The following is a 12,397-nucleotide window of genomic DNA, read 5'->3' as shown; positions in this document are numbered from 1 at the left end:
CGAGGCGATTCCCTCCTCCTCCCCCAGACTCACCAGAAGAAGGTGATGGTCCCATCATCAAACACCTCGGACTCGGTGCTCCTCCGCTCGCGCTCCTGCTCCTCCCTCCGCCCGCTGACACCGCTTTTCCTCGCCGGCTCTCCCCGGAGCTGGAGCTGCTGCTGCTGCTGCTGCTGCCGACCGCCGCCAGGCTCCAGGCCCCCCGGCAGACCGTTGGGCTCTCCCGCGGACGCCTTCCTGACTGCATTGCGGATCATGCTGCACCGAGTCCCTGCAGCTCCTGCTCTCCCGTGTCACCAACCGCCGTTTCACAGCCGGGCCCACAAACCCATCACCACGCATGTGCGGACCAGCCCCTTCCGCTACTCAACACGAGGTTAAGGGGGCACGGCTGAAAACAACAGCGAGGCTAAGGGGGCACGGTTGATAAACACGGGCAGCTTAAGGGGGAACTGCAGATAACCACAGCGAGGCTATGGGGGCACGTGTTGTAATTACAGTGAGGCATGTGGATGCACTGCGAGGCAAGGGGAGGGGTGGTCGTGTCCTGAAACCACAGGGAAGCTAAGGGGGCATTTGTTGTGAGTGTTTTTGTGCCACAAGTCAGACATGGCGGTTCCTTCTGATGTCAAAGCACTTTCACACTGTAGTCACAAATGTTTTTAAGGGGAAGTAAAAAGCATTGAACATTTTAAAAAATACAAATTAGCTGCATGATATGTGGACCCCTTTCCCAAAATTGAATTGCAGTTTTAATACTGTTGGAAATGAAAATCAAGTGATTGTGGTCCAATTATCGAGCAACAAATGAGCCAAAGGCAGAACCTCTCGAGACTGATTACTAAACCTAGTGCTCTCCGACTAAGCCCCACTCTCTGCAACTGGATCCTCAGTTTTCTGACCCACAGGCCACAATCAGTGAAGAGTGGCGGACAATATTTCATCATCATTAACACTCAACACTGGAGCCCCCAGGGGTGCGTACTCAGACCCCTACTGTACTCATTTACAAGTTCGCTGATGACACCACCATAGCTAGTTGAATCTCAGATGGCGACAAAACAGACTACAGACGGGAGGTGGAAGACCTGGAAAAATGGTGCACTGAGAATAACCTGGCTCTCAATGGCAGCAAAACCAAGGAACTCATTATTGACTTTCGGCAGGATGTTACTCATGCTCCCCTACACATTAACAGCACAGAGGTGGAACGAATGGAGACTGTCAAGCTCCTGGGAGTGGTCATCCACAACAATCTTCCTTGGACTCTTCATGTGGATGCACTGGTTCCAAAGGCCCAACAACGTCGTCTTCAGGCAGCTGAGGAAATTTGGCATGCGGTGAAAACCCTTGCCAATTTTTATAGGTGCGCCATCGAGAGCATTCTGTCTGGATGTATCACTACCCATTATAGCAACTGTACCATTCAAGATCGGAGACAGTTACAGAGAGTGGTGAACTCAGCCTAGACAATCACAAAGGCCAAACTCCCATCTATAGAATCCATCTACCAAGGCCCGCTGTCTTAAAGATCCATCCCACCCTGGCAATGTTTTTCTACAATCTCTACCATCAGGGAGAAGGTACAGAAGCCTGAACACACGTACCAGTCGGTTACGTAACAGTTTCTACCCTACTGTTGTTAGAATACTGAATGGACTCACAAACTCTTAACATTCCCTGTACCTGTGATTTTCTTTTTGCCGCTGTTTACCTATTATTTACTTATCTACGCTACTTAACTATGAGATCTGCCTGTAATGCTCGCAAGACAAAGCTTTTCACTGTGCCTTGGTAAATGTGACAATAAATTCAATTCAATTCAGAACATTGAGGATAATATTGCTCAAGGCATGTTCAAATTGGCATGAAGAACTCAGAAAAGTTAATGTGTTGAAAGGATTGATATGGAAAAAAGGAAGTTATATTGATTGACACAACTGAAACAGGACAGGATTCTACCACTAAGTCGGGATTCACCAAAACTGGGTTGGGATTGATGTTGTAGCTAAAGGTATTTTTATATCTATACCAACCCACTTCAAAACCAATTGACTCATCCCAGTTGCCCAGCTTTTCCTCACAGCCTCACAATCTTTTTCTTAAGGTGCTTGTCTAATTTTCTTTTGAAAATCATGATTCTACTTCTCTAACACTCTCAAGGCAGTGCATCCCAAATTCTAACAACTTTCTTATAAAATGTACTTTCGTCATGTGCCTATTATTTCCTTTGCCTAGTTCTCGATCTTTCTGCCAAATCTCTCTGCCAAAGCAATCTCTCACAATTATTCTGTTCTGTTTTTCAGCATTTATACCAAACCTCCTCCAAATTTTCACCTCTCCAAGTAGAATAACCCTTGTATCTCCAATTTATCGATGGAACTGATGTTCCTCATCTCAGCACCATCTCTCATGCCATTGCATTCTTCCAAAAGTTTGGCAGCCAACAGTAGACACAATACTCCAATTGATATGACTTGGAAGCATTGCAAATGATGAAGCAATTAGTGATAAGCTTCATGAAAACATAGACAGGCTGGTGAAGTGGGAAGACAAATCTTGGGTGAAATGTAATGCAGAGAAGTCCGAACTTATTCATTTTGGTAGGAAAAACTTAGAGAAGCAGTACAAAATAAATGACACAATTCTCTGCCGAATGCAGAACTTCAGGGTATCTGTGTAAGATCATTGAGGTGACAGGACATTTTCAGATAATGTTTAATAAAGTCTACTAGATGAATTTTATAAATAGCAGCAGAAGCTACAATAACAAAATATATGAGAAATGTTATATGATGTCTATGATGTAGGAAGATATATCAAGGAGCTTCACAAGAGTGTTATCAAACAAAATGTGGTAAACAGCCATATATGGAGATACAAGAGATGGAAATGTGTTGCTGGAAAAGCGCAGCAGGTCAGGCAGCATCTAGGGAACAGGAGAATCGACGTTTCGGGCATTAGCCCTTCTTCAGGAGAAGGGCTAATGTCCGAAACGTCGATTCTCCTGTTCCCTAGATGCTGCCTGACCTGCTGCGCTTTTCCAGCAACACATTTCCATCTGTGCTGTAATGTACCAGATATTGTTGGAGATGTTGGGTCTTCACAAGATTTCGGGACAGAACTCATATTCTTCTATTAGTGATATAACCGTATAAACAATAAAACATTTTGAAACCAACTACAGGGATATTTTTGGGAGGAAGAACTTCACATTTTAGATTGTTTTGTGTGAAATCTGCTTGAATGGTCACTCTGATGTGGAAGTTGTAGGCATGGCTTGTACAGAGACGTAACCACTATCCAATGTTTATTGTTGTCCCACCAGAAAAAATACACCAGTGGCTCATTAAATACCAGTAATCCATTGATGAGGTTTGATGGGCAATCAGTACTTTTGACTTTCTCATAATATAAGCAGCAAGGTTGGGGGGGGGGTTCAAGCTGCAAGTTCGGAATTCAATCCCTCGTTGGTTTGGTCTCCAGGTACACAGCATAGCAGGAAGGAGTGCACCACAATCCTGGGGTTTACAGCTCAGACTTGCAGAGGGCACATACACTCTCAGACACCTCATGGACAACTATTATTTTGTGTTATTCAGATTCTGTTATTTTCAATGTGGGTCATTACCTTTGTCTTTCATTTTTAGGACAATATCTTCAGAATTAGGGAACATGTATACATTTGGAGTTCCTGGGGTGGTGAATATGTTGTGAATCAATTCTGAAAGTTTTACTATTATTAGTTCTGAGGGCATGCAGGTCCTGGGCCTCCTCCATCGCCGCTCCCTGAGGCCTGGAGGAAGAACGCCTCATCTTCCGCCTCAGAACACTTCAACCCCAGGGCAACAATCTGGATTTCACCAGTTTCCTCATTTCCCCTTCCTCCATCTCCAACCTTCCAGCTCAGCACTGTCCCCATGACCTGTCCTACCTGCCTATCTTCCTTCCCACCTATCCACTCCACCCTCCTCTCTGACCTATCAACTCCATCCCCAACCCCATTCACCCACTGTACTCTTTGCTACCTTCCTTCACCCTCCTCTTTGACCTATCACCTCCATCCCCACCCCCATTCACCTATTGTACTCTATGCTAAATGGTAGCAGTAAAATAGTAAGCATCTGTCTATCTTGGGTGTGGTCATTTGTAGATTGAATATTAATTATTATGTCTGTAGAGATAGACGCATGAGAATAAATAGGTTTGACGTAATCTTTTTAATTCTACCAGGCTTTCTTTTCTACTATATGGTTGTTTCTTTTGTCCTCTGCTTTTTCCACACCCTTCTTTCTAAGCACTCTGATCTACTTCCCAATGCATTAACACTGATATCAGTCAACCTGAATGCTACCATTATCTATTTAGCTCACATGATCCAGCCATCGGAGTTACAGCTGACTTGGGAGGGCAAACAAATTGGGGATAACTGCATGCTAATGGACTAGGGTGTTCAACACTGTTCTGACAGGCAATGCCCAATAATCTGAGACAACAATGTTGAAGCTGTTCTGCTGCTTTGTTTAGCTTCCATCAGTTATCCGTGCATGGGTACCATAGAGACAAGTACTGAGAACAAAGCCTGGTATGTGCAGAGTTTAACATTTTTGAATAGTTTGTTGTTGGTCCACACTCATCTTCTGAACATGAGGCACAGTTGTACAAACAGAAGGAAAGAGTCATGGAAGAAACATTAATATAAGGTCTCAGACCCAAGGAAATTGCAAAGTCAGTAATTAAAGTGATCATGATGTGCAGATTTAAAAGCCTAAGCAGACTTAGTCTAACAGGGACAGAAAGTTTGGGAGACTATTTTCAGGTGACTGAAAATATGGGATATCTTTAATATGAGCCATGATAGTGTTGGGAATCAATTACTTAGACCGCAAGCAGTGAGAACTAACAATAAAACTATAATTAAAGTGGAAATAATTTATTAAAACTATGAACAGTGGAATTCATACTATGATGTTGAAGAAAAGGGTAGATTATCCACTTTACTCATGCAGACAGGAATCCTCCAGTTTATCCACAAGAAGGTGGGAATTCACCACATTCACTTTAAAACTGGACATCTTGAAGAAAACAATTTCTGAGGTGCAGAATAGCTTCAAAATTTGTCACTAAATCAGAGGTTAAACAAATAAATACACTTCTAAACACAGTTGGGAGTATAACTAAATACATTGGCTCACGAAGAGGTAAATTAAGTGACAGATTCTTTGGAAGAGGTACTGCAAGCCTTTGACAATTATCTCACCCTCAGAACTAATAAAATTCTTGACAGAGCAAGATTTAATAGAATAGTTCAGCATCTAGGGAAATCCATAGATTATTTTGAGAATGATCTCTATAGGTTAGTGGGTTATATAATTAGTATAGTGTCAAGTCAGAATTCATAAGAGACAGAACTGTTGTAGGAAGTTCTGATAAGTCTTTGATAGATTTATTACAGGCCAAAGAAGACCTGACTCTCGAGAAAGCCATTCAGTTGATTAATAAAGCAGAAATCTAGAATAACTCAGACCAATCCTAAGAGAAGAAGATCAGTCATAGCACGGGAAATCACCAGATTAAATTCAAGTGTTAAGGTACAAGACCACAAACAATACACATGTAAAATCAGTACAGTGATCAGAACATGGACTAGACATCATAAATCTTTGTCAGCATTGTGGTGCAAAGAAACAGGCATAGACAGTGCCCAGGTATTAAAAGTGTGCACTTTGACACAACAGGTTATTTAGTTTTGGAAAACATGAAATCAAATAGCTAACAACAAAAAATGAACTTTCTACAAGAGAAGGAAAATCTAAATTGTTCTTTAGAGATATAGGTAGCATGTGTGGCAGCATGCATACACAGCCACTCCAAGATTCCGAGCATGCTGATCTCTGCATTGATTTTGATTCGAGAAATTACTGCCACAGACAGACCTCAGAGACCCACACAACTGGAAAGAAAATTAAAGGGAATGCTGGATATAAGTGATCTGGCAAATGAATATTTATGTCAATGGTTCTTCTCACAGATTTCCTGTTAGACATCAGACAGATTGTCATGACATAACAACCATGGTTAACAAAGCACTATTTTATTCTGAGGTGGCTTGACAGGACAGGTGTTGAGAAGATGAGCGGAAGGGCCTGTTTCCACATTGAAGGGATTCTAATTCCAATTCTAATTCTTAAGATGTTTCCACCAGTTGGGGAATCTTGAACCAGGGCCATAGTTACAGAATAAGAGGATAGTCATTTAAAAGTGAGATATAAAGGAATTTCTTCTCTCAGAGAGTATCGGATATTCTTTACCCCAGAGAGTGTGACACCTAGATTGCCGGAAGGATCTAAAGAGGAGATAGAGAAATTCTTGACGTTTCAAGGACTTGAGGGCTATGAGAAGCTAGCACAAAAGAGGAGTTGATGCCTGGTGCAAATTAGCCATGATCTTACAGGATGGCAGAGCAGAGCTGAGGGGTCCACTCTATTTTCTGTTTCTTGTGTTCATTATCAACAACAATGCAACTTTATCGTCCATGAGGCAAAGCACTTGAAATGAAAGGTATGCCATAAGCAACTCTCCAACTTAGGGGATATCAAATAGTAGAAAATCTATGCATACTTGACAATCAAGAGTTCTTGAGTAGGAAGGCATGTCTTGATCACAATAATATTCAGAGAGTGGAAGAGGTTAAACAGTAGAGGAGGTGTGGAGCTCCTTTGAATTGGAATGTTCTAAATTATTTGACAATCCTGTTCCCTGACCAATATCTCTGTCTCAGGCTTGCTCCAATGCTCAGTGTGAACTGGAAGAAGAACACGTCATTTTCCGCTTGGGGACCTGCAGCCTTCTGGACTTAATACTGATTTTAATAACTTTAGGGCTTGAACTCTCCTATGACCTAGCTCCCACCCCCAGATACTGGGCCTTGTAATCACATAGTCTGCTATTACACACAACCCATTCTAAGCCATTAACAGTCCCCATTAAACAGCTATTCAACCTCCCAGTCAGATTGTTATTCACTCCTTTGTCTGTCCAACTGTGTTTCTCTCTCTTTGGGCTCTATCCCTATCTATTGTGTATTCCTTACACCCTCCCCTTTCCCTATCCTCTGCATTAAAAAAACCCGCATTTTCCTAGCTACCATCAGGTCTGAGGAAGGGTCACCGGACCCAAAACGTTAACTCTGATTTCTCTTCACAGATGCTGCCACCTTTTCCAGCAATTTCCGTTTTTGTTCCTAAATTGTTTAAATTGATTGCTGAACACTGAATACACAGTTGCATTAAGAAAGATACTAAAACCTTATATCTCAGTGCACACAGGAAGGTCCTGAATCCCTTAATGAAACAAGTTGAGAAGCACCTTGCAGAATTGACAAGAATGGGCAAATTTTCTTGATCCTGAAACCAACTGAGTGCTTTTATGTTTGGCCACTGTACTCAACCATAACTATGTTGCTCAAATTTGTGTTGGCCTCACACCTCTTAACAAGGGAGTGGCAAGAGAAATGCACCATATTTCCAGAGCTGACAAGAATCCAGCTAAACAATCCAAAAAAGAACTTTATGAAACTCGATGCAAATAGTGTATTTATTAGGTGGCCATTGGACAAGCAATCAAGACTGAGTACTGCATTCATAACTCCATTTTGGGGATTTTGTTTCCTTGTCTCAACCTCACAGATTTTTGATAGATTATGTCCAATATTTGACAAGGTCTTCCCAGAGTCATATGGCACATGGATGATGTATTGACATATCAGGAAACAGTAAGGAGCATGATCAGAGAATGTATGCAGTCTTAAAGCACTTACAAGTAGAAAGGTTCACCCTTAATGGCAACTGTGATTTCTCCAAGGCATCTATTCCATTCTTGCAATACAATGTCAACAGTGCAAGCTCAATGGTGGATCCTCAGACTAAGGCTGTTTCAGGGTTGCCCATTTGAAAGTTAATCCGGGATCTCAAAAGATTCTTAAGGATGGTAAACCAATAGAAAAAAATGTGCCTCACTTGGTAACTACTACAGAACCCATGGGACAATATTTCAGCAAGACACAAGGATGGTGTTGAAACCTGCATCATTTGATTTGATTTGATTTATTATTGTCACATGTAGCTATGTACACTGAAAAGTTTTGATTTGTGTGCAGCATAGGCAGATCATACCATACAAAGTGCATATGGTAAAAGAACAGAGCGAGGAGTACAATGTTATGGCTGCAGAGAAGGTGCACAGAGAACAAGATCAACATTAAATGTAAAATTTGAGAAATCCATTCAGAAGTCTAATAACAGTGGTGAGGAAGCTGTTCTTGAATCTATTCATATGTGTGCACAAACTGTTGTGTCTTCTGCCCAACAGAAAAAGGTGAAGAAGAGAATAATTGTGGTGGGAGGGGTCTTTGGTGATGTCAGTTGTTTTCCAGAGGCAGCAGGAAGCATAGATGGAGTCATAGAGATGTACAGTGCAGAAACAGACCCTTCAGTCCAATTTGCCCATGCAGACCAGATATCATAACCTCATCTAGTCCAATTTGCCAGCATTTGGCCCATAACCCAATGGCTGGAGGGTTGGTTTGCATAATGGACTGAGCTGCATCCACGACTCTCTGTAGTTTCCTGCTTTCTTGCAAAGAGCACTTGCCAAAACACACGGTGATACATCCTGATATTCTATGGTTCATCTATAAAAATAAATGAGTGTTCTTCAGGGGCTCAAGCAGATGTTAATATCCATGGATATCTTAGCACACTATAATCTATTTTATTCAACCATCAGAGCACCCGATAGTTTAACTTCAGTCTTAGCAGCAGCGCTTTTCCAGCAGCATCCAAGTGCATGTCGCAAACCAGTCAATTAGATACCGCAAGCACTCTCATACACAGGGACAAAATAAACTGGCATTGAGAGGTAGAAATGCACAGTTGCATGAGCTTCTAGGAGATTTTCAAAGTACATCCTTGCGCTGAAAATGGTCATAGAAATGGATCACAAATCTGAATCATACAAAATTAAGCTAAGACTTAGAATTGTATATTCCAAATGGGCATCTTAAAGAGGACATCATTGAGACCAGGTTACAAACACATCATGACTGGGATATAAATGTTCCAGATTGTAAGGAAACTTAGAGAAATCTGAAATGGCAAAAGTACACTATTACAGTATTAGGGCATCAGTGTAGATACTAGAAAAACAATGAATAGAACTGAGGAATAAAAAGGGTGCACAACTTTGGTGAGATATAACGGTGCTCTAATAGCATGACAAAAACACACAGAAATGAAACCAGTTTTTCATAAAAGCACAATAGTTATTAGAGGAAATGTTCACTTTCATGTAAACTGAACACAGCCAAACAGCTGGAATCTCAAAGATAGTGAATTTCTTGAGCTTATTCAGAACGGGTTTCTGGAACAAAATGTTCTGGTTCGAGAACAGGTCACCTGACATTTAGTAATAACTCAAAACCAGGCAATAATTCAAATGGTAAGAGAACACTGGCACCATAATATGGTACAATTTGAAATCAGGCTTGACACTGACAAGAGTGAATCATTAGCTAAGTTTTTAAGTTTAAACTTTATGAGGTAGAAATTTCTCACAACAGACCTAGCAGAACAGTTAACAAATAGCATTATGGATGAACTGTGGGAGAAGTTCAAAATGGTAGTTGGTAGAATGTAGGATCTTTATATTTTTAGAGAGCTCTACACAAGTAATTAAACAATTTCGGTCAACAAGGAAGCGGGAGACATAATAATCTTGAAAGAAAAGGCAACATATGGAGGCAGGGAATAATGAAGATCCCATGGGGCGTGTAGAGATATATATAGCAACAAAAGAATATTTAAAAAGTGGTGACAGCCACAAAAAGGGAATATGAGCAACAACTTTCAGGGAATATTCTAGACAATATTAAAATTTTAAAAAGTTAGGAGAAAATGGCTAACTAAGAATAAAGTGTACACTTAATGACAGATGCGGGTGATATTGTAATTGGAAATAGTAAGGATACCAAGTAGTCTTTTTTTCAAGAAGGAGGATAAAATTCAAGAGGTATAAGAAAAATAAAACAAAAACTCATGGAAAGAATGTAATTAGGTTCAGTGTATGATACTGAAAAACAAACAAAGATTAGTCCCCAAGACTTGATGATTTCCACTCTAAGATAGTAAAATAAGTCAATGTGGAAATTGTTGCTACATCATTATGCTCTTTTAGAACTTCCTGGATTTACAAATTATCCCCTTGGATTTGAAAATTTCCCATTTAACTCCATTATTTGAAAGAGGTGAAAGGATAAACTAAGCCATATACAGGCAAATTAAAGCGACATACTATGGATGCTGCAAATCTGAAACAAACACAGAAAATGCTGGAGAAACTCAGCAAGTGTGCTTGTATCTGTGGAGAAAGGAACAGGGTTAACATTTTGAGTCCAGAATAGAAATGGGTTTGGCAAATATTTTTTATTTCTATTTCTGATAGAGGCAGAAGGAGGCACAGGGAGAACAGATGGTGTCAACGCCCAGTGCAAAAGGGCTTGTTAAATAAGTTAAGGAGAGTTAGAGAGATAAAATGGAAAACAGAATTTATTTGCAAGATTACTGAATGAAACACAAACAAAAGAGAGCAGAATATAAAATAACATAACCTATCCGAAAACCCAACAGATTATCCCAACTTAATGATACTGTTTCAAATACATGCAACAATTCCCATAACACCCCGTGACACAAAAGGTAAAATCAAACTCAGGGTCTTACAGGAGAGCGCGAGATGGCCGAGGGACTCAGCATGGGACACCTTCTTCCATGTAGCTGTTTCTTGGACCAGTCTTTACTGACTGCCTGCTTTCAGTGAATAGCCAGACTGCTAAAACCAGAGAAAGGCTGAGCTGGGAGAACTGACCATTCCCCTTTCAATGTGCAAGTGCTTTTTTTAAACTTGAAAGCATTCTCAAGTAGTTATACCCAGACTTTTCGGAATCACTGCTTTTACAACCTCTCTGACAAAAACGCCAAGCACAGCATAACCTTGTTAAAGGAGCAGCGTCATCACAATGAGAAGAGGCTCTGGAGGAGTGTAGAAGAGTGAGGAGTGATGGGAGGGGTGTGACAGAGGGAATGATCCCTGTGGAATGCTGACAGTGAATGGGAGGGGGAGATGTGTTTGGTGGTGGCATTCTGCTGGAGATGGTGGAAATGGTGGAGGATGATTCTTTGAATGTGGAGACTAGTGAGGGGGAAAGTGTGGGTGGGGAACTCTATTGTTGTTCTGGGAAGAAGGAGAAAGGGGGTGAGAGCAGAAGTACAGGAGACGGCTCAGACTTGGCTGAGGGCCATGTTAACCATGGTGTTGTGGGGTGAAGGATGGTGATGGTGGAATGTGGGGAATTCTGAATTGAGGAAAAAGGAAGTAATGTCAGAGGCACCTGGGTGGAAGGTGTCATCATTGGAATGGAGTTGGAGATCCTGGGAAATGGAATGGAACCTTGCAGGAAATTCGCAGGAGATTTAAGACTTCCACATTCAGCTCCTTCTTCCTCACTGCCCCAAGCATATCCACCAGCTGAAGCAGTGTTTTACTTATATTTCTTTCAATGTAGTCTACTGCATTCACTGTTCACAATGCAGTCTCCCTAACATTTGTGAGACCAAACACAGACAGGGTGACTGCTTTGCAGAACATCTCCACTCAGTCTGCAGGAATGATGTAGACCTTACAGTTGCTTCCCATTTCAATAAACTATCTTGTTGTCATGTTAACATTTCGGTTTTGGGCCTTCTGCAACATTTCAATGAGGCACAATACAAGCTTCAGGAGCAACACTTCAGTTTATGCGAAGGACATCCTCCATGACTCAATATGGAATTCCACAACTTTAGAATCTTGACTGCGAGACGTCGGTTCTCCATTTTTCTTACATTCCACAAAAGAAGCTGAATAAGTGGCAAGGAGCTCTGAGAGTGGGAGAGAACGGGTAGGCTGTGCAGAAAGCAATCCATGTCAGATGATAATAAGGCTAAGAGTGGGTGAGAATGTGAAGGCCATACTTAAAGCAACCCAAAGTCATGACAGAACCAGAATGTGGGGATTGGATAAAAGGATGAATTCAGGCCTAATGTTTCTGAACCCGATGTGGAGTCGGAGAGTCTGCAGGGTACCCAAGTGGAAAATGAAGTGTTTGCGTTGAGGTTCACTGGAACACTGTAGAAATGTTGGCATGGGAACACGGCAGTGTATTGAAGTTGGAGTCATTTTTATGGATATTCTGTAAAGCAGTCACTCAGTCTGTGTTTTGTCTCCCCAGTATAGAGGAGACCACATTGTAAGCAACAAATACAGTAAACTGTGTTGAATATAGAAATGGTAAATCGCTGCT

At 41.4% G+C, this 12,397-nt stretch overlaps 1 protein-coding gene across 2 annotated transcripts in view; it reads right to left on the bottom strand.

Annotated features, from left to right (window-relative positions):
• The window catches only part of ptdss2 (phosphatidylserine synthase 2), a 93,269-nt gene extending 92,923 nt beyond the window's left edge, over window positions 1-346 (bottom strand). For both annotated transcript variants that reach the window (XM_043706177.1, XM_043706178.1), the window contains exon 1: window positions 34-346. In XM_043706177.1, the coding sequence (XP_043562112.1) occupies window positions 34-257 (224 nt within the window). In that variant the 5' untranslated portion in view covers window positions 258-346. The remainder of the gene's footprint in view (window positions 1-33) is intronic.
• Window positions 347-12,397: the final 12,051 nt, after the last annotated feature.

The sequence above is a fragment of the Chiloscyllium plagiosum genome, chromosome 16 (assembly GCF_004010195.1).
Source record: "Chiloscyllium plagiosum isolate BGI_BamShark_2017 chromosome 16, ASM401019v2, whole genome shotgun sequence".
In the NCBI taxonomy this organism is placed as follows: domain Eukaryota; kingdom Metazoa; phylum Chordata; class Chondrichthyes; order Orectolobiformes; family Hemiscylliidae; genus Chiloscyllium; species Chiloscyllium plagiosum.
The sequence above is the reverse complement of the archived record's forward strand: the minus strand, read 5'-3'. Positions and strand labels throughout refer to the sequence as shown.